Source organism: Ambystoma mexicanum, chromosome 1q (genome assembly GCF_040938575.1).
Source record: "Ambystoma mexicanum isolate Mex_15411 chromosome 1q, UKY_AmexF1_1, whole genome shotgun sequence".
Lineage (NCBI taxonomy): Eukaryota > Metazoa > Chordata > Amphibia > Caudata > Ambystomatidae > Ambystoma > Ambystoma mexicanum.
This window is the reverse complement of record NC_090922.1, coordinates 1,222,867,574-1,222,890,299: the sequence shown is the minus strand read 5'-3', so window position 1 is coordinate 1,222,890,299 and position 22,726 is coordinate 1,222,867,574. Positions and strand designations below refer to the sequence as shown.

The following is a 22,726-nucleotide window of genomic DNA, read 5'->3' as shown; positions in this document are numbered from 1 at the left end:
TGGAAAACGTCTGCTCCTGTTACAATTGAGATGTGGATTGCAGAAATGCATAGTCTAGCAGAAATGGAAAAAGTGTTGTATCAAAGAGAAGAAAAGTGCTTTATTCAACAAGATCTGGGGTAAATTCCTTTTATTGTATTAGGACTGATTTTGAATAGGATGTGACTCTTTGGGGGGTGGGATTTTGTGTATATAGTTTGATGTTCCTTGTTGTGATTAATGTATATTGCTTCGTTATTATTCATGTATCTCAATATTGGAAATTTTTAAAACAAAATGTGCACAAAAAATAAAGAAAAAAATGAATAAAGAAACTGAGAAATCTAAGGAATCTTAAAATAAGAACACTCCTCAGACGAGCGCTTACATATGGACAGCGCTGCCAGGTAACCCTTAATGGTACCCACTTGCAGGCCTTGTGGGCTAAAGAAAGCAAAAAAGACAGAACCACAGGAATTGAACATTGAAAAGGATCCACATTCTGTGCCCTGCACCAGTCGCAAAACTTTCTCCAACGGCAACGGTACAGGGATTTTGTTGCAGGCCTTCTGGCCGAAAGCAACACCTCCATCACGTCTACGGGGCGGTCCCAATCCTTATATCTCAACCTTTCAGAAACCAAGCATGAAGGCTGAGGGGCTTGACCTCGGGATGGAGAACCCGAGCCGCCCTCCCGTGAGAGCAGATCGTCTCGGTAGGGAAGACAGCGTGGAGGGCAGATGGACATGTCTACAAGGTCCGGGTACCACGCTCTCCTGGCCCATGCCGGAGCAATGAGGATCATTCGGCAACCGAACCTCCGTAACCTCTGCAACACTTGCGGAATGACAGGGACTTGGGGAAAAACGTACAGTAGTGGGAAGGACCACTCCACTACGAACGCGTCCCTTAAGGCTCCTCTTGGAGGAAATTCCCGCAAGCAGAATCTTTCACACTTCTGGTTGACACTGGAGGCGAAGAGATCCACTTGTGGGGTCCGGCGAAGATCTCCAAAAGAACTTCCTGAGCAGGCTCCCACTCGTGAGAGACCGTGCTCTGCCTGCTCAGAGTGTCCTCTGCCGCGTTTTCATCTCCGGCCAGATGAACTGCAGAGATCTAAATTTCCTGCTGAATGGCCCAGAACCAGACCTGCATCACCTCTCTGCACAGTGGGAGTGACCCTGCCCCCCCCTTTTGTTGAGGTAGTGGATTGCCGCTGTATTGTCAGTCATGATCAGGACATTTTTCCCCCGCACAGACGGTAGATTGATGTTGAGTCTGGACTCCGACCGAGACCAACGACCGCTGACTGTCAAAACAGACTAACAAGGCAAGTAAAGTCATTTCAAGAAATTTTAAAAACATCGAAAGTGCGGACCTACAAATTTGTATCAATAGCACCCATATTGATGAAAATGACTTGTACAACACGATTATCAAAAAATATGACCAGCAGATGCTTTTGTTAATTAACCAGTAAGCACCAAATCGAGAAAAAAACGTTAGGCCCAACCTCAACCACCAAAAATGGTTCACACCTGAACTCACCTCTCTCAAGAAAGAAAAAAAATGTAGTGAAGCTAAATGGCTTAAAAACCAAACAAAAGACCAGAAAACAAGTTGGAAATCACTTGAGAAATCCTATAAAACCAAGATCAACGAGGCAAAAAAGAACTATTTCAATAGCCAAATCGAAGCCTCTGCTAATTCAGCCAGCAAGCTCTTTGATATTCTCAAATGCATAGAGAAGCCCAAGGCGATGGCCCCTGCATTTATACCATCACAATCTGAATGTGAAAACACCCAAGTAGCATTTGCTAACAAAATAACTAAAGCTAGAGATTGCATTGCACTAGCACAAGCAAAAAAACCTACACGCAGCCTCCTTGTAGAACAACCATTGATAATTGGAAAGGAGAAGTTTCAATTTCAACCGATCTCTCAAGAAGCCATGTTAAAAACCTTAGCTTCCATGAAACCATCTTCATGCGCCAAAAACATTCTCCCTCCCAAGATCATTCTACACCATCCCAAAATCTTTGCCCCACTCTTCACTAAAATTGTTCTTTTCGGGACCAAGTAGTGCCTAGCAACATAAAAAAGGTCACCATCACACCGCTAGTAAAAAAACCTACTTTAGACCCTCGCGACCCCAACAATCTAAGACTTATTACTAATTATAATTTTACTCTCAAAATACTGGATAAAATAGCAACAGCCCAACTCCAGGAGTATGTGGAAAGCCACGAGATCTTACACCCTCAACAATCTGGCTTTGGAGCAGCTCACACCACCGAGAGAGTGCTATGCTGGATTTACAGTCCAGAATGCTGGAAATTATGGACAAGGGCAAGGCTGCCCTTCTGGTATTGTTAGGTTTTAGCGCTGCCCTTGACCTGCTAGACCACCAGCTCCTTCAGCAAGCACTCGAGAAGATTGCTAACTGCTCGAAAGAGTCTAAAGGGTTGGTTATCATCATTCCTAGAAAACAGAATATCCAGAGTACACTGGGGTGACAAATTCTCATCCGAGTTTAACATCTTTTGTGGGGTACCACAGGGAGCCAGTCTTTCCCCTCTGCTCTTTAACCTATACATCCGTTTCCTATGTGAGCTACTACAACAACTCCAGATATTCTTTACCAATTATGCTGACGACACTCAGCTGGTTCTAGAACTGAGTGGGGATCATACTATAGATAGTTTGACACTAAACACATCATACGAAAACATCGAAGATTGGATGGACAATAACTGGATGTGCCTGAATGGCAATAAGACCGAATTAATGGTGTTCGGCTCCACCCAGGCTCGCGCCAAACTCTCTGCTGACTATCAGGCCTTTCAAATTAAAGAAACCCAAATTCCCGTGGCAGACAAAGTTAAAACACTGGGCATGACGCTGGAAGCCTCCCTCAACTCAGTTGCTCAGGCTATGTATGTTAGCAAAAACTGCAACTATTACATTAGGCTTCTTAAAGCCATCAGATCTCCACTGAGTGAGAAAAACTGTGCCACAATAGCAAGAGTTACCATCATGTCGCGTTTGGACTATGGTAATGCCCTCCTGGCAGGAGCTAGTAAGCAAAGCATCCAAAAACTCCAGTTGGTCCAAAATAATGCGATCAGAATGGTAAAAAAGAAAGCAAGAAGTGAACACATTAGTTAAGCTAGACGTGATCTTCACTGGCTGAGAATAGAGGATCGCTTTCAATTCAAGTCCATGTGTCTGACTCACAAGTGCTTATATGGCAAGGCCCCAGCTTATTTGAAGTCCAAACTTACCTTCTACCACCCCCCCAGGTCATTAAGATCAGAAGCAAACGGACTTATGACTCCCCAGAAACATAAGAAGAAACTTGGAATGGGTAGAGCTTTCCCCAACCGAGCAGCAGCCAATTGAAACAAATTGCCGAAGCACATTAGATTGGAGCCAAATCTTATGGCATTCCGTAAAAAACTCAAAACCGAGCTTTTTAAGTAACCCTCTGTCTAGACCTACTTCAATTAGGTAATCAGTATCTTTGTATCTGTCCTGTTGCACTTTTACAGACTCCCTCTGAGTCTTGTCCATGTCTTTACGTGAGCGCCCCGATGCCTGCGGGCGGTCAGCGCTATACAAACAAATAAATAAATAAAAACTTGTTGGCATGAGCTCCACATCCTGTGAGGGATGCGTCCGTCACGATAGTCCCCTCTGGCCAGGGTAGTCAAAATGGTGCTCCCTTCATCATTCGACGGCCCACCACAGAAGATCCTGGGCAACCGAGGGCGACACCTGAACGGGATCCGACATCCTGCCGGAGGACTGCAACCACTGAATCTTGAGAGCCCACTGCAGAGATCTCATTCGCAGCCTGGCCTCCGGCACCAATAGAATGCAGGATGCCATGAGGCCGAGCAACCTCAAGAACTCGAACGCCGGGAGACTCTGGGCATATTGAAACTTGTCCAACATCTGCAGAATGTGATGAGCCCTCACCTGGGAAGGCGAACACTGCCCCAGAGATGTGTCGAGCACTGCTCCGATATGCTGGAGCGGCTGGGTAGGTGTCAAGTGGGACTTCTTTAAGTTGAGGGAGAAGCCCAGCTTGTGAAGGGAGTGGCAGGCGACGGACAGATGATCAAGGACCTGCTCGGGAGAGCGTGCCCTGATCAACCAATCGTCCAGGTAGGGGTAGACGTGAATCCCCCCTTTCCTGAGATACGCTGCCACCACCACCATTAGCTTGGTGAAGACCCTCAGGGCGGAGGTCAATCCGAACGGCAGAGCCTGAAACTGAAAATGCGAGTCGCCAACCACGAATCTCAGGTACTTCCTGTGCTTGGGATGAATCGGCACATGAAAGTAAGCATCCTTGAGGTCGAGAGACACCCACCAATCCTGAAGTTGAAGAGCCTGGAGGACTTTAGAGAGAGTAACCATCTTGAACTTGTCCTTCCTGAGGAGCTTGTTCAAACCACGCAAGTCCATGATGGGTCTCAATCCCCCGTCTTTTTTCGGGATCAAAAAATATGGGGAATACCATCGCTTGTTCCTCTCTGCTACAGGCACCAGTTCTATGGCGCCTTTCTCCAGCAGCGATAGGATTTCCTGCGCAAGGAGCAGATCCGGACTCTTCAAAGAGAGCTTCTCCGGTGGAATGTCGAGAGGCCTCTGCCAGAAAGGAAGACAGTAGCCATGTGCTATGATCACCAGAACCCACACATCTGAAGTAATGGCACGCCATTCTCCGAGATGCTGTGCCAGCCTTCCCCCAACCGGCGAACCATGGGACATGGCCTCATGACTGAGCTGAAGCGGCTGCGGCAGTGCCTGATGGCAAAGAGGCAACTGCCCGAGTGGCTTTGGCACCTCGAATACCTTGTGTTCCACCTTTGGTACTCCTACGTTGGCCCCTTTGACTGGCAGCTCCCCTCGATCTACCAAAGGAAGAGTAGTATTGAAAGGAACCTCCCTTCCATTGCAGTCCCCTAGGACGAAAAGGCAGAGGTTGATGCACTGCAGCGCTCAACGACTTTGCTGCAACTTTGGAGGTCTGCAACCTCTCAAGGCTCTCATCAGCCTTGCTGCCAAAAAGATGGACACATCAAAGTGCATGTTGAGAAGCCTGGACTGTACATCAGGAGCAAACCCCAACTTCCACAACCACGCAAACCTGCGCATCACGGTGCTCGCCGCCATGGACCGGCTGACACAGTCTGCCACGTCCAGACCCGACTGAACGGATTCACACATGGCATCCTTGCCATCCTGAACGAGGGCAAGAAAACCATCCTGTTCCTCCCCTTCGGGAATATGTTCAGCCGCCAAAGACACACAATTCCACAGAGTGCGAGTGAATCATGCCAGGGCACAAACGGATTGGCTGCCTTTAAAGCCATACCCCCAGATGAAAACACTTTCTTCGACCAACCGTCAAAGTGCTTGTCGTTTCTATCCGGAGGGATGGTAGGGTACGCAGCCTGCTTTCCTGGGGCCGTAGCCGCATGCACCACCAAACTCTCTGTGGTGGGGTGCATAGACAAGTAGCAGGGGTCTCCACTGGCTGGACGGTATTTTTTCGGTAGCGACTTATTCACTGCTGGGAGACTCTCCAGAGCAGTCCAAGCCGCCGCCACCCTTCTTTGTAAGGCCATATGAAATGGCAGCACCGGGTCAGTGGGTGGACCTTGGTCCAATATATCTGTCAGGTCATCCTGCAGAAAATCCACAGGTGGAGCAGACCAACTCAAGTACTCAGTCACCCTTGATATGAGACGCCTGTACGAGGACTCCGCATGTGTACCAGGCTCAGGCCTGCCAAACTCAACCTCCGGAGAGGTGTCCAGACCACTGACATCATGTAAGGACTGACCCAGGTCTTCCATCTGGCTCTGGCCAGACAACAGGTCATCAGGAACCTCAGGAGGTACAAACCCCTCCTCATCTGACTCTTCTTCAAGCTCTGAAATGTAATCCAAAGGCTGGAATAAATCCCTGGATAAGGGTACAGAAAAAGGCTCAAACACAGGCCTCACTGATTTACTGAGGGCCTTCCTCGGAGGTTCCACCGTCCTCCGGGGCACCTCCGGCAAATCCTCCTCAAAAGGCGTCTAGGGCCCCGATGGAATAGGCGTCGACGTTGAGCGAGGCGCCGATGACTTCGCCAACGGCTTCGAAGCCGGAGCCCCAAGCATGTCCTTCGACGGCCCCGGCGCTGATGGCGTCGACGACTTCCACGGAGCGGGAGCCTCGAGAGAGTCCCTCGACGGACATGGCGCCGACCGCGTTGATGCCTTCTTAGAAGGCCTAACAGTCTCCGACTGTCCCGAGGGCGTCGAGAACCGGGACCTGGACCTGGCACGGCTATGGCGATCAACCTTGTCCGATCGGGACCTCGACGGCTCCCGATGATTGCGCCAACCGCCCGAGCCCGAAGGCATGCGAGCGGTGGCCCTAGCTAGTTTCTTGATGGCTTCTCTCGAAGGCGCGGACGGATCGGTGCCCTGCGATTCCAAAATCGCCATCATCTCCTTGCGGAATGCATCGCATTCCGCCATAGATGAATGCTTGTTGGCACAAGCTACCCGCCGTCTGGTGAAGTCCTCTGATGGGGAAGGCGACCGGTGACAGCGCTTCCGAGAGTGCCTAGAAGAGGCAGAGGAATGGCGGGACCCACTCTGAGAACTAGACCCCCTGGACTTACGCGGGGAGTCGCCCCTCGAATCGTTGGTCAAAAGCCCAGTGCATTTCAAGTTAAAGGGTTTGGAAACCCTACCTACAGACAACTTCTTCCACTCCAGCAAGGCCTTCGACGTCAAGGACTGGCATTCATCGCAGTCGTTGGTGGTGTGGCTCTCGCCGAGGCACCAGAGGCAGACGTTGTGCAGGTCCGTCAGGGACATCTTGGAACCGCAGCCCCGACAATTTTTGAAGCCCAATCCCGGGGTAGAAGACAAAGACATATTCGCAATATATCCAAGTTAGAAGAACCGATTCAACAGGAGAAGAACCGAGGCATGCCGAGATTCCGAAGTGAACACGTTCGCAGAAAAAACAGAACTGAGGCTATGGGCGTCGTGCGTCCTACATATAACATCCGGTGACGTCAGCTCTCGACAGAGGCCCTCGAGGGACAGCGTATCAACGTCATCGTAGGACAAAGACGCTGAACATGTTTCTGAAGCAGCACAGCTGTGGACATTACTGTCAGAGATGTGGAATACGTCGGAGGATACAATCCCCTTGAAGTAAACCTATTGCAGAGGGTTGTTTACCAATGTCAAAGCTGTTATGTCTGGCTTTAGGCTTTGTATTTTCCCCCTACAAGTAGGAATTGATATAGCATCTATATAGTGGAGGGACAAACATCGTTTAAGGGTATCGGCATGACACTACTCAGGGATATACAAGACTTCCCTCAGATCAGGGATCAGACCCAGCGATTGAGGGGGTCTCTGCAGCAACCCCCAAACACCACCTCCAGAAAGCTCATGCTTGAAACCCGTTAGAACGGCTACCATTGGCTGCAAAAACTTATCCCGTACAGTTAAATTGATGGTTTGCCTTCATTCCAACTTCCTCTGCAAAGTTGTATGGACCTTGAATTGATTTTTTTTTCAGTAGGGATGTGAATCAAGAATGCTCTATACATTTTCCCAGGGTCCCAAAGATTTATTTTCAGTTTCAACATGAACATCAGAGAGGATCACATTTCACTTTGAAAAGTTTGAGGATTTCAACACTGCTAAAAGGGAAAATTTAAGGAATGGAGCCATGATTTACAGCTTGAATTCACAGATACACAATGGTTGGGTATCAGTAGACTGACTAAGAAGGTATCCCCCTAAATTTAGGCCAATTTTGTTCAAGGTTATAAATAGATTGCATCGTGCCTTAATCAGATCTACACTATTTGACCCAGAATTTGAGGGCAATTGCCCTAGATATCTTGCACCGCACACTGATCTGGTACATATGTTTTGGGCCTGTCCAGTGCTTAGGAGGTACTGGTCTGAAATATGCAAAATTTTGTCTGAAGTCACTGGAACTCAGGTGGGAGATAATCCCAAACTTGTATATTGGGGGTGGTGGGTAAAAGGTCTGTTGTGATTTGCAGGTTTTTGAATCCTGGTCTATTGCTAGCTAAGAGATGTATATTAATGCAATGAAAAGGCTCAGCGCCACCTACTGTTGACCTGTGGATGTCTAGTGTCATCTGGGCCAATGATATGGAGAAACTGTATATTACTCCGTTACCAGTGCGCTGTTGTCCGAAAGACATATGGGATGCCTATCGTGGATACGTGGAGAGTCAAGCAAGTGTGAGCCAGAGCTCGGTTATGGATTGTCAACAGAGGGATGCATAGAGGGTAGCACTGTGAGGAGTGTGCTTTGTCACTGTGACAGCCGAATTCTCCTGGCATATAAATGTCTGTACCATTACTGTGTATGTTGTAACACCAAGTGCCTAATAAACAACATTTTAAAAAACAAAATATTTAAGAAATTAGGAAAAGATCAGTTAGTGCTTTTTCATTTAAGTGGACGCCAGAAAATTCTACTAAACAGTTTTGTTCTGATACATTTCCCAATGTCAAGATAAACATACAATGGCACAACCCAGGTAAAGCCAGGTCACAAAATACTTCTTTAAAGAAGACATTCTCCATCTGAAAACCTTCACTTACCATATTGGTCCATGGCAGCCATTTTTAATGTTGTGCTCGATCAAAGGTGGGGCTACATCTGTGCAGAGGTAATGATGGGCATCTACTGTAAGTCTGAAATATCCATCGATTAAAGACACAAAAGATAAGGCTTTCTCGGGTGAAGAAAGCCTTAACACCTAAAAGAAAAACGCTTTAATATATACATCCAAAATGTCACAAATACATATACAACTTTATTGTCATTACAAATATTTGAAGACAACTACTATGAATAGATTTATCAACACAAAAATGCCTCTTTTCAATCAGAATTTGCTCCAAATGGACGGCAGTTTGCAAACATATGTTGCATTTGACATCAAATGCATGTATATGCGAGATGCAGGAATTAAGCAGCCCAAGGAAATAACCCATGTTATCTAAATGCATAATATCCATTACTTAAGGGGTCGCCAAGCCAGACTGTAAAAGCTAAACCCACTCCATATTTTGAGGATATCCACCCAAAGTGATGTTGTTTACAGTAGGTGGTGTGGAAGGTGCATTTCTTTGATGCAATTCTTTTGCATCATTGTTTTCAGCTTATGTATCCCATAGTGTTCTTTGAAACGGGCCCACTTCCATGTTTTGGGCCCGTTTGTAGGAGCATTGTGATTTTCTTCTTTTTCTGGGCAGTCCAATCTCCATTTTCTTTCACAGCCCCACCACCCCATGCCAAGAACACACACACAAACACACACACCAGATAATCTGCCCGAAATTCAAATGGGATCAGAATTAAACAAGTACAAATGTTTCAGACTTAGACTGGTCAGGACATGATCAGCACTATACATCCATCAAAATATTAATATTGCTGATAGTGCAATTGCTTTGGCTTTGATGCAAAACTTTGGAATCAGATGTACGTACTCTAAAACCCTGATAGCCTTATGAAAAGAGGCCTTAGGGAAAGTCCAGGCCCAAATGCTAATTCAGTTGATCTTCCTACATCTTTTGAAGAATTTAGGGTAGAGTTTCTGGCTCACATTTTTAATGATATGATGGGACAATTCCCTATCCCATATCTTGGCAACAAACCATTATCCACCCTATACTCACGAAGAGAAGAAGGGATTAACCAGCAGTCTATATGGTGATATCCCTACTCCTTTCCCAGTTGACATTTTTTTGCCAAAAGTGGTGCTGGCTCACTTGCAAAAATTGACAGATATAGAAAATATATTCACTGACACTGTAAGCTTAGGATTTGTTTAGCCTCTACATTATTCTCATTTTATATTAATGGCCTAACTGGACATCTAAATGCCAGCAAATCTGAATTCCCTTCTCTTGGCTGCAAGCCTATTCCAGTATTGACTTAGTTCAACGATACGGTTTTGTTTGTCCAGACACCTCAGTCATTACAGCAGTTTACTGAGATCTCCATGGAATACATGCAGGGGCTTGATCGGTCTGTTAATGTCACAAAATCTGAGATGATTATGTGCACTCCAGAACAAAACTATAATCATAAAAACCTCCTACCTTTTGGCCTAATAATAAAAGGATCCCTGTAGTTGACTCTGATGAATATTTGGAAGTACATTTCTCAACAAGCCTAAACAGTAAAACGTTGCGAGGATGTTACAGGTGTTAGGGGGTATATCTCGTTTCGAGAGGATTTTCAAGGGTCAACCAATGTAGATTCTCTTAAGAGTTTTTAAGCCCAAACCAAAAGCAGTAGTAAAGTATGGTGACGGAAACTGGGTCTCTAGGTTGGGCACTCAGGAAAATTACTATTTTAAGGGCATTTTGGGTCTTCTTCGGCACAAGACCTTGCAGTCAAGTGGAAGGAATATGCCTTTCTTAGAGGAGGAATGAGTGCGTGAACACATTTCATTGTCTTTGAGAATTGGGGGAAAAGTGATACAGAATCACATTTTAACATCAAAGGTTGTCGACATAACAATACCATGATTATCTCATATCAAATAGTGTTTCTCCAACATTAATATAATTTCTTATTTTTATGAACCAAATACCCAATAGTCCAATGTATCGATCAAATTAAAGAACAAGTTACTCTCTTGCCTGGTAACGTTCTTTCAATGGGATGGTCCTCCGACGTACTCCATATCTACGACAGTAATCACCGCAGCACAGCTGCAGTGATTACTTTCATAGATATGGAATACGTCGGAGGACCCAATCCCCTCGAACATACTTTACAGGAATCAAAATTACGATTGTGTAAGCCGGAACTAAAAGTAGCTTCTGGGAGCCAACACTGGGAACGAGGAGCTATTGCATAGCATTCCGCAAATGTAACTACCACATAAGATGAAAAGATAATTTCTACCAGTATTTTTATGCTTTAAATATTGTGTAGATTGTTTATTTATAGATTGTCCCAATCGCACAATTCATTTAGGAGTGTTTACTAACGTTAGTTGGTCCGAGGAGCCAAAGATCAACTAACCAGGCTATTCTAGGCAACAAGCAACAGTTAAATAGCTCTGAGCTCACATCAATTTCGAGCCCTGCCTACATTAAAAGGTATGATGACAGAGAAGAAAGTGAACTAAGAAAACCTTGTGATTTTTACATCAGGCCAAACTCCTGGGTATTCATTATGGCCCAAATTTAAACGCCAATGTGCAATAATCATTTTTTAATAGATTATTGGTAAAAAGGGTTAAGGCAAAGCTCTCAACTGGAACTTTACGCCATCAAATGTAACTGTAATTTGCTTCACTTTTGTTTGGCCTATGCCATCCTAGGAAAACGGCATTTAATTCCTGCAATCAGATCTTTACATTTTAACCCATGTTAACCTGCATTTTATGATCTTTTGTTGACCAATTCCCTTCAGACTGCATGGTAGTTATCTTTCTCAAAAGAAGTGCTAAAAATCAGAAGCGCTTCGTTGAAATCATTTTTAATTAATACTAAATAAGGTTATAATGTCTGTGACCGATTACAAACTTGAGATTCAGCTGCTTAATTTATTTTAATAAGAACAAGTGTCATTTTCAATCTGTGTCCTATCTGCACAGATTATGTGGTGGGTTGACAATTAAAGGCATCCTTTGAAAGCAAAACATTAATGTGTTGTTATTAGTACAAGTCTACTTGGAACAGTGATAATTAAGCCCGAGAGTTGCTTAAATAATTGGTTTTAATATTAAAGATATTAGTTTAGAGCACTATACATTTCTCAATGAGAAAGACTAGTTGGGGGGCCTGGCTTGCGGCTGATAGAGTAGGTCTGCTCCCTTGACTGCTCTCGTGACCGCTCCTGCCCGATCCTACTCAATCAGTGGAAAAGACAGTACATATGAGCTTCTGAAGCCTGAAAGTGGTGAAGCACATGTGCAAACCTCGTGGGAGCGTATGGGCGATGCATAGAGGGAAAAGTAACAAAGGTCAAGGAGCTGCACAGCCAGAATTCTAATGCCCCCTGGCTCCGACCGGAAAAACAAGCTGGCTGGCGCAGACAGAGTTAAACAAAGGAGCAGAATGAGCATTGGAGGTTTACTGGTGTTGGCTCCCGTACAGTGCACGGAGAGCAGCTGCTGAGCAATGCATCGCCAAGACAGGCTGATGGGGCAGTGGAAAGAGCAAACAACGGTATCACAAAGAGAGGGAAATACGAGGGTGCGTGACCGGTGCGGTAGGCTATGCGGTGTGGAGGAGAGACGAATGTCGGTCCTCGGATGAAGAAACTGGGACCAGAGATATTTATGTACAGTGAGCATTGCTGGGAGAAAGACAGATCCCTCATCGCTGGTAAAGGAGCGGGGCGGGCCCACCTACCTAACACGGCAGCCGAAGCGTGCGAGATCTCCCGGAACCGGAGAAAGGCTGGCGCAGCTCAGTACCTAGCAGACCGTGGAGTTCTACGCCCTGGTGAGGCAGCAGGGTACAAAGGACAAGTGGATCTGCGTCAGAGGAAGTGCCCATGCTGGGTCCTACAGAGCGGCAGAGCTAACTAGCACCGGGAGCAGAGGCATAGTGTGCAGCCTGCATTCCCTGGACGCAGCAAGAGTGAAGAGCCCGGACTAACAGGTATGGGCCAAGAGGAGAGCATCCCCATAGTGCTGGGCTACGGATTACTGGGTTGGGGGGCAGAAGCATGACAGGAATGAGAGAAACCCCGGGCCCAGGGCTGAAAGCTGTCGGAAGGCCAGATTAGACAAAAGCGGCAGGGGACTAATACGTGGACTAATTGCCTGGGCTGCAGAGTGATCTGGGTGGCAAGACCTGCGTTGTGCCAGGTGGCTGCTGACTGTGGTATTAAGGTAAGCAGGAAATTGAGCACCTGATCCTGGGCTGGAGGAGAATTAGCAGAACCCAGCTATTGATGAGGTTGGCCTAATAGGCACCAAGGACAAGTGTTAGCAGGTTGCAGGGGGACGCGGACCAATGTCGGAACGGCCGGGACAAATCTGATTCAGGGCTGAAACCCTGGGTGAGATTCTTGGATGCGCTACTACTGAAACAGGTGAGCCAGGACAGAATGGAATTGCTGATTGAGGGCCAGTGGCACGGATGCATACAACAGCGCAGTTAAAGCTTACATCTAAGAGCTGTGCGGTACGAAGGAGTCAGGCAACTAAGGCGGACGTGGGGGTGCGGGAGTTATAGCCCAGGAGGACAGAGTTATAATATCAACCTGCCGCAGAGGCAGGAAGTATACTGGGACGGACCCACCCTCTAGGATATCATCTGCGCAGTGTAGGGTAGGAGTGCTGGCCCCCCCGATTCATTGATTGGGCATATCAAAGCGGTACATATAGCTACAGCTAAGCTTGGGGCTCTTGCAGGAGTGAGGCAGACTACTGTGGGATTAGGAATCATGAGTGTGGGGCAGCTGCCTGAATGCCTCGCAAGTCGGCCAAACCATAGGCAACTCAACCAACGCTAGACAGCTTTGCCAAACCAAAGAAGCAAGTGCCTGAGAGAGATATGGAGTCCGAGCAGAGGAAAGGAGATGCAGCCATGAAATTGCACAACCAGGTGATGCTGGCAATAGCGGATCAGAAGGCATCATTGGGGACACAAATTGAAGCAGTGAAAGTGTATGTGGGGCTGTTGCGCCAGGACGTGAGGAACTTGTCAGAACGAACCACGACTCAGGAGACGGAAATGAGCGAGAGCTCTTGGTGCACTCTGGGAAATGCAGAGTGATGTCCACGTGCTACAGCAGAAAGTTGTCCTACTCGAAAATAGAGTTGAAGATGCAGAAGGAAGGACTCGGAGGAATAATATACACATAGTTGCCCTGCCGGAAGAAGAAGGGTCAGATCCGACGACATATGTAGAGAATATGCTGCTCCAAGAAATTGGACCGAGAAATCACACAGGGATTCACAATTTAGAGGGTGCACAGGGAACCCTCTGCCCCCGAGAGACCAATCATTGCCAAAGTCCTGAACTATAAAAACAGGAAAACGATCCTGGCATACTCAAGACAAAGAGGAGAGTTAAAGAGGACCTTAGCGAATTCGGCAGTATATCCGGATTATATGTTTCAGATGCAGAAGAGCAGAGCACAATTTGCAGCAGTGAAGGCCCGACTCCGAGCGGCGGCCCTGAAATATAAGCTGATTTATCCCACACGATTAAAGATATACTAAAAAACAAGACCAGTTTCTTTGACCTTCCGGCAGATGTGCAGGCATGGATGGACAGAGAGAGGATTGGCTTGGGCGAGCAAGAAGGAGAAGATGGTCGTAGGATTCAAAAGGGGAGTCCCACTATGCCAGAGGCCGGGCGTGATGGAGAGGAGCTTGGACGCAAGTAATGTACGGCTGCATTTGACAAGGAACCAGCAGGCACACATATATGATATGGCATTTGTAACTCGCCTATACACAAGTGTTTCAAGGAGTGTTTCACACTTTTGTTCTGTTGAAACAATGCACTGGCAGCCGCATTTGTCTTATTGTATACATGGCAGGAATACGTTATCAGTGATTATTGGTTAATGGTTTATGGCAAGAAGGAGCCGATTGGGCCCATGGCCGCGCTTGCCATGACCCCTCTGTTTTGTTGTTTAGGGGCACTTGTTTACGTGCCAACCCGCTGAGCACCAGCACTTCCTGCATGACTGCACAGGGTGAATACGGGAAGTGGGTAGGCCAGAGCAAGGGCATTTGTTTCTAGTTGGGGATAGGTGGGGGAGGAGGAGGTTGCCTGTAAGTCTGCTGAATGAGATATATGGTATTGCATTCCGGATTGAGATATCACGGGGAGCGGGAGGAGCGAGTAGGCGTGGTTGGGCAGGAGAGAGCTCACAAACTAACATAGCGGGAACTTTAAATGCACTTACCTGGTATGTGAGGGGGCCAAACGCTTATGTAAAACGTAACAGGGTATTTTCATATCTTAAAAGGAGTAGAGTGGATGTTGCCATGATGCAAGAAACACATCTCACTGCAGACAGGCAGAAGCTGATAGCTGGATAATTAGGGGGTGGGGGGACAGCTTTTTGGCTCCACGTACTCCGCTTATGTACGGGGGTCTTGATATGGATCGCACCCTCTGTTCCCTTTAAGGTTATGCATGTGAAACATGATAATGAGGGAAGAATGGTGCTTGTGCAGGGCCTCCTCGAGCAAGTAGACACATGTTGGGTAAACACGTATGCCCCTAATCATGGTGCCGCTGAGTTTTTTTGGACTCTATATCCAAAGCTGGGTCCTTATAGGGATGGTAATATGGTTTTGATTGTAGGTTGAATCTAAGTCTAGACAGGTCAGATGCTAAATATACTAAACCAGCCAGGATGTTACAAATGCTCCTGGAAGCATGCGCTTTAGAAGATGCCTGGAGAGTGCTTCATCCAGATGCCAGTCACGACTCACATTTATCAGCACCACATGAAGTACATACGAGGATAGACTGCTTTTTTGTAGGAACAGAGCTGGTGCACCATGTTACACATGCCCAATATGAATCTGCAGTGGGAATATTTGCCTGTTAGCGCCCCGATACCCCGTGGAGATTGCAAAGTGAAGCACTTAAGGAACCCCCGTTCCGTAACGACATAGGGGAAAGCATTACTGAATATGCGTCGCACAATTTGGGCAGCGTACCGAGTGCTGGGACATTCTGGGAAGCACTGAAGGTGGTTAGGGGAACCGCCATAGCAGGGTCCAGTGGCACGCAGATGAATATCAATAGGGAGTTGACCTGAGCGGAAGAACGATTGCGGACTTTGAAGCAGTAACAAGAGCTATCTCAGGATAACGAGGCAAGGATTCAGGCACTATAACAAAAATGTAAAGACTGCTGGGAAAGGTTAGGCAAGCATAGCTTCGCCAAATATACGGAGAGAAAGCATGCAGAAGGGCACAAGCCTGGACGCCTATAAGCGTGGTTGTGCAAGAAAGAGGCAAAACACAGTCCCATTCATGCAATTAATAATGGGCAAGGGGAAATATGTCACACTCTAAAAGGGATTCACGGGGTGTTTCGAGAATTTTATCAACAATTATATAATGAGGAGCCCTCAGTATCTGACACTGCATTAGAGGAAGTGTTAGATGAGATTGAACTCCCGGGATTGTCCCAGGAGGGAAGAGATTGCTTAGAGGCGACTATTACGGTAGAAGATATACTTACTCCAATAGTGAGCTTACCGACTGGGAAAACGCCCGGTTCAGACGGGTTGCTGAGCAAATTTTATGATATATGATATGAAATGTTATTTATAACGCGCTTAATACCCAGAGGTTTCTAAGCGCGGACTATGGGGTCGAACCCGTGTTGCTCCGTGTCGTCTTCCTTGCAAGGCGAGCACGTTGCCCCTGAGCTATCCTCCCGAGACTATAAGGAGTATGCACAGGCATTGGGCCCCATTTACTTAGTATGTACTATGACTCCTATGCAGCGGGGTTCTCCCCCTTAGCCTGAGAGAGTCCATAATCATACCCCTACTCAAGCCTCAGAAGAATCTGATGGAATGTGGCTCCTATAGGCCTCTTTCAATTATGAATCAGGATAGGATTCTGAGCACTGCCAGTGGAAGGTGCAAACTTTTAAATATTTGTGAGTTAATGTGCATCATAGCTCGGAGGCTGAACACAGGCATAACACGTTGCAGTGCCTAGAAGGTATTAAGAGGTTCCATGAGGTTCTGGGCTAATTTACCCCTCTGTATGATGGGGAGGGCGGCCCTGTTGAATATGGTGGTGCTGCCCAGACTATTACATTTCTTTGTGAATGTCCAGTTCTATATCACAGCACCCTTTTTCAGAAACTTGGAAGGCATCTGCAGGAGCTTCCTATGGCAAAATGGGAGGAGTAGGATTGCACTATCAACACTGTACAGACCGTATGCTGAGAGTGGCATTCGCGCCCCAAATTTTGAATTGTATTATGTAGCGGGACAGCTGCAATTTGTGATAGATTGGCTCACTGAAGACCTTACTCCAGACACTCTGATGTTACAAACCATTGATAGTTGCTACTATCTGAAGGAGTTACTGTGGTTCAAGAAACCTCGGGTAAGCCGGGGGTTGCATTTGGTGACCCTAGGGTTGAAAGTGTGGGATAGAGCCATGACCGTGATGAGGTTGACAGACCCGGTGTCAGAAGCCACCTCTGGTTTTGATGGTTGCATCCTCGCCCAGGCGAGAATGAATAATCGTAAGTACTGGGAGACCAATGGGGTGGCCACTGTAGGGGACCCGTTGCAAGATGCAATGTTTATACCCTTCATGGAATTAGCACAACAGACCGGAGTGCACGGGGGAGAAAATATGCTACATAGCATTCTTAGAAGGGAGATTATGAGAAGATGGCCTACATATGGGAAACTGATGCAGAAGCACTCGATAGTAGATATTCTATATTATACTGCTGAGGGAGGGCATACCATATCAAGACTATACGACCTTCTAACTAATGATTTTGCCTCCCCTCTAGTGATGAAGGAAATTGAGAAGAGGATTTGGGGGTGACTTTTACTGAGGCAAAATGGGGGAGAATACAGAGATAACATAAGAAAGAATCTGCAGCTCATACAGTTGTTGGGCACATATAGGGCTTATTTGACGCCTCGGCAGATCTCGAGATTCCCGGGGGCAGTAGCAAAGGGTTGTCCCAGGTGTGATACAAGGTATGCAGGAATGCTGCATATGTTCTAGGCATGCCTGGTGCCTGGTGTGGAGAGGGTCGGGGGGGGGGGGTTCTGTTAGAGGGTCGCGAGCAGGCTGAGGAAGGCAGGGGTGGAATTGAAGGCTCTCGCCCCCAGTGCATGCCTGCTAGGTTGCTTTACATGACGCAAGGGCAGGACACATGTTTAAGTTGATTGGTTGTTGAAGTGGCATGTGTATATGTGGTGCCAAGTTTGTTTTGTGTTATTTTGAAAACAATAAAAAACTTTTTTAAAAGAATGGTTGACAGGAAGGTCTGGAAAGGAGATTTGTTTTTTTATATAAATAATTGATTTGTCATTATACTCTACTGAACCCTTGCCACTGAATTCTGCCACTTCACTGGAAAAAGAAACACAGATCCCTTTTGCCTCCAACTATGAACCATGATCTGCAATGACTTCGAATTAGAAGCAGTCATATGCAAAATAAACCACAACACTTGCATTAATAAGTGACAGTGAATATCGCCCAAGACTATGACACCAAATTCCTGAGAGTTTCTCTTATATTGGCAATGAACCTACAAATGGCATTCAGCAAAACACCAATAAAAGCAAACACATGTATGGACTGACAAAAGTAATAATCTGGCCTTGACCCCACTGGTCCATTCCCCAAACACACAGAGGGAGGAGTGTGGGGGGGGCATGCTTCTGGTACAACAACTGCTAGATTACTAGCCAGCAGAGCAACTGTGTATACATCTTACTCCAACAATAGATCCCCTTCAGTGGTCCACATTAGCTGTTAACAAGTCTGCCTTCATCAGATGCACTCTTATAAAATCTCCACACTGAAGTCCCAACTAAAGAACAGACATCCATCTGAAATGTAAAGCTGCAAACAAATTTTAATTTAATTTAATTTTACATTTATAAAGCGCTCACACAGTCCGCAGGCATCAAGGCGCTGTTACAGGAATTTTTTGTTTTTCTTAGTTGCGTAATTGTGTTTTTTTTTTGTCTTAGTTATAACGCGCTTAAACACCCAGAGCTTTCTAAGCGCGGACCCGGGCATCGAACCTGTTGTTGCTTCGTGTCGTTTTGCTTCCAAGAGGCGCACGCTGCTGCTGAGCTATCCTCCCGGGACAATGATTCTACATGGCCGTGGCCAACTTCAAGTGAATATGTGGAAAACTTTTATTGATTTCGGAAAACAGACCTCAACCATGACAACACACCTGCAGTATCCAGCCTAAAGATTGCTATAATGTGATCTAGTGACAAACGAAATAACACTACAATATCGAAATCACTGATTCAACAAATAAAAGGGAGATACTCTTAAAGATTTACAAAGAGATGTTGGACCCAGACCAGATGAAAAACATGCTAGAAACTACAATAGAACCAATGACACGAACATTGGTATATCTACAGGGCTCAAATGCCTCCTTCTCCTTCCTCCGACTAACAGGCAGATGTCTAATAAAGTCATGGAGTTGAATGATCAAATGTTCACCCTGGCACCAACAATGAAATTAAACTCTTAAGTTAGCACTACAGATAAACAGGAAAATGCCCTTACCAAAAAAGAAAAAGCCCTTACCAAAAAAAGAAATGCATTTAAGCTCTAAAAGAACCTTTACAAAACATCAACATTACATATGCAATATCATCTCACTTGAGATCGGCCTACGTAAAGCACCTAAGCCAAGAGGAAAGTGGGTGGGACGAAGATATCGTCTGGAAAAGACTGATCGGAGGAGACCGAACCACTTGGCTCCTAGCAACTATCAAAATTCTCCAACACTCTCTGTCGAGGATAGATGGATGAGGGGCCCACCCTTGTGTAGTCAACGCACTTCTTTTTCAACCTTTTGTAAAGTTCTTATGAACATACACAAATAAAAAAATTTTTAAAAAAATATCATCTCATAAATACATAGATTACACAACACAGCAATAAATGCATAACTCATTTGCAGTGAATTATAGTATAGGATAAAATACCATTCTTTCCTTATAAAGCCTTAATTGCCCGTTTTCAAAATGTCATGTACATACACAAAAAATGCATAAAAAAATGAATACATTTTTTAAAATATTGTAAGTAAAATTATTAAAATGTATAAATGGATATTTACAATATTTAGGAGAGAAGGAGATCCCAGGAACCCCTTATTCAGGTGGCCATGGAAGACCGGGCCCTCACCTATCCCAACCCTAAAGGTGTATGTATAAACGAGGATCACCTGGGTAAGGGAACCCGGGATTATTCTCAGAGCAATATCCCAGTTGAGATGCGGTACTGTGCCGAGGTAGCAGAAGAGGAGGGCGTAATCCCCGAGGCGTTTGTAGACTACCATATATCTGCCTCGCCTCCTCCCATTAAATCTCTCCGATCCAAACCCAATAACCCCTCCATACAGAACCAATTCCCTAGGATCTCAAAGCCTGTCACATTCAGAAACGTTTTTTCCAAAAATCCTGTTTTCCTGATCCATATCCGCATACTCCCAATCATTTTTCTTCCCGTCCCTCTATCTTCTGCACTCCCAACCTGTTCAGGTAAAATATTACAGTTCCCACAATCCCCCTCATTTTTTTCACAATCCCAGCTATTTGCATTTACCCCGCAAACCCTACCAATCCTGTCCCTCGGATTGTCACTTTCTGAACTCCCATTCGAAAGTGACCAATAATTACAATTCCCATCATCCCCTATGTTTTGTTTACAAACCTGGTCATTCTTGTCCATTTCACAAACCTTACCCATCTGAACCCCTTCTTATAATAGCACCGTTTCCCCATCCTATCCCGTAGGACATTCCGACACTCCAACCCCTCCCTTCTCCGACATGAATACTGGTTTACAACAGACTTGTAATGAAACTGTTTACCTGACATGTCCTGACACAAGGGTCAGGCAAGGTCAGGCACTTGACTTGAATCACACACAAACCGGACAGCCCTTCCTTTTCCCTAAAGTGATAAAAGGTGGAGCAAGAAAGCACAGTATGAGCAAGGAGTGCAGGCAGCACGACAAGACGGCTTACCAGGCAAAGCAGTTCAAGAGAAGGAGAAAGGTGGCGAGGAGAGAAGTAACATTGCCCTTTTCGTCCCAGACCTGTGGAATCTTCGAGGAGAAAGACAGACCGTGAACAATAGCAAAAGTGTCTTTCAGCAGATGTCAACGGTACACAGGGCAAGCCTATGCCGATAAGCAGGAACGAGGGAGATTCCTGTGTCCGTGGTACCGGCCTTGATTCCATAGAGAGAAAAGCCAAGTGGTTCATCACAGCCGGTGAGTCGAGGGGAGAATGATAAGAACCGGGAAGTGACGAGTGAGAATCGCAAAGTGGCAAGTTTGAATCATGTTCAATGAACTGTAAAAAGTGTTTAAGGGCAGACCAGCTGCAGAGGGAAACCGGCACCACGTGGGTGCTTACTCAAGAGACTCTGGTCGATCCCCGTTTAAATGAAACTACAGATACCAAGAGGCCATAGGATGATCACCAAAATAGGTCAAAGTGATCATAATCAGGGTCAAGCAAAATCCCAGTACAATTGAAAGACTTTGATCTACAAACTGTGTGAAAGTAAGGGCAGTGAATACCATGAACATTTGAGAGTAAAGTTGGCAACAGTGAACCCCGACGAGGGATGCTGACAAGAGGGGGAAAGTCTAAAGTCCCAAGAAACAGAGTGTTGACAGACGTGAACCCGGCCGAGGGATGTCCACTATGAACTGTTTGAAAAGACATTGAGAAACCAAGGGAACTGAATCCGGCTAAAGGGAAGAGAAAGTCATAGTGAAGCCGGAGGAGGGAGGCTGAGATATGAGAAGGGTCTGAGCCAGACAGAGGGAGATGCAGAGATGAAGCTATCACCCAATAACTGACCGTCAAGAGGGGTCCGAGTCTGACTGTGGGAGATCCAGAGGTGAAGCCTTCATCCAAAGTTCACTGAGAAAAGAACTGACATATAAATTAAGGAATATGAGAAGTGAAGGGTCAGCGAAGCAGCATGACAATACTGCCAACACTTATACAAACATAAATAGAATAGCTTCTGAAAGCTACATGCAGTACATAAAATGTGAAAACAATCAGCTCAAATGTGCTGTGTCACCTTTCAAAACGATGGTGGAAAATTGAAGACAAACTAATTCAGGAGAAGTAAGCTAGGCAAGCCTTCTACCTCAACGGTACCATTTCAAAAGGGTGTCAATTGGTAATTTAGGTATTTAATGTTCCATCAGTGGCAAATCCACTTAGTAAAAGGCGTTGATTTCACAAGTCACCCAGTATGAGACAAAACAAACCATTCAGGAGAATCACATGCTCTTTATTTTGACTTTCTGAAGAAACCACTGCTTCAAAACCCTTTCCCCTCCCACCTACGCACCTCGAGCAAAGGAAAAGAGCATTGAATATAAAAGTGGGAAAATTGAATTTATAATCAAAGCTTTCTTTTTAGGTGCAGGACAGAAATTCCAAAAGGCCTGCAGGAAAGGACCTTTCCTGCTGGCATCCTTCTAACAAGGCTTTGAAATTTGAAATAACCCTACATCATAGAATTTCTGGAATTGAGATGTTAACGCATACAAATGCATACAAAGCGGAAGGTTGTATCTCCATATGCAAAAAACAAAATACAACAATCAAATCTCAGTTGAACTCTTTTCCCCCGTAATATCAACAAGAGAATACATTTTCTCCCATATTCCTCCATGCTTTACGACACTGGGTTGAATCTTAGGACTCCTTTTGTGCTCCTTCTCTGCCAAAGAGCTTACCATATTTTTGTTGTCCTGCCTGTTGATGCAGACCGTGGCATCCTTGATGACAATGTGTGTGATTTCATGAAAATATGAAAAACTGTTCCATTCATCTATGGCTTTATTTTTTTCATCTTTTCTCTTGTTTTTATTTTCAGATTTTTTCCTTTTCAGTTTGATTTTTTCTTTCTCGTTTGCTGCAACCTACAAATAGATTTTGAA

At 45.6% G+C, this 22,726-nt stretch overlaps 1 protein-coding gene across 3 annotated transcripts in view; it reads right to left on the bottom strand.

The window, feature by feature from the left end:
- The window catches only part of JAK1 (Janus kinase 1), a 1,055,078-nt gene that overhangs the window by 582,231 nt on the left and 450,121 nt on the right, over positions 1-22,726 (bottom strand). For all 3 annotated transcript variants that reach the window (XM_069641985.1, XM_069641984.1, XM_069641986.1), the window contains 2 exons: positions 22,523-22,708; positions 8,652-8,809 (listed from right to left, as the gene is read on the bottom strand). In XM_069641985.1, the coding sequence (XP_069498086.1) occupies positions 8,652-8,809; positions 22,523-22,708 (344 nt within the window). The remainder of the gene's footprint in view (positions 1-8,651; positions 8,810-22,522; positions 22,709-22,726) is intronic.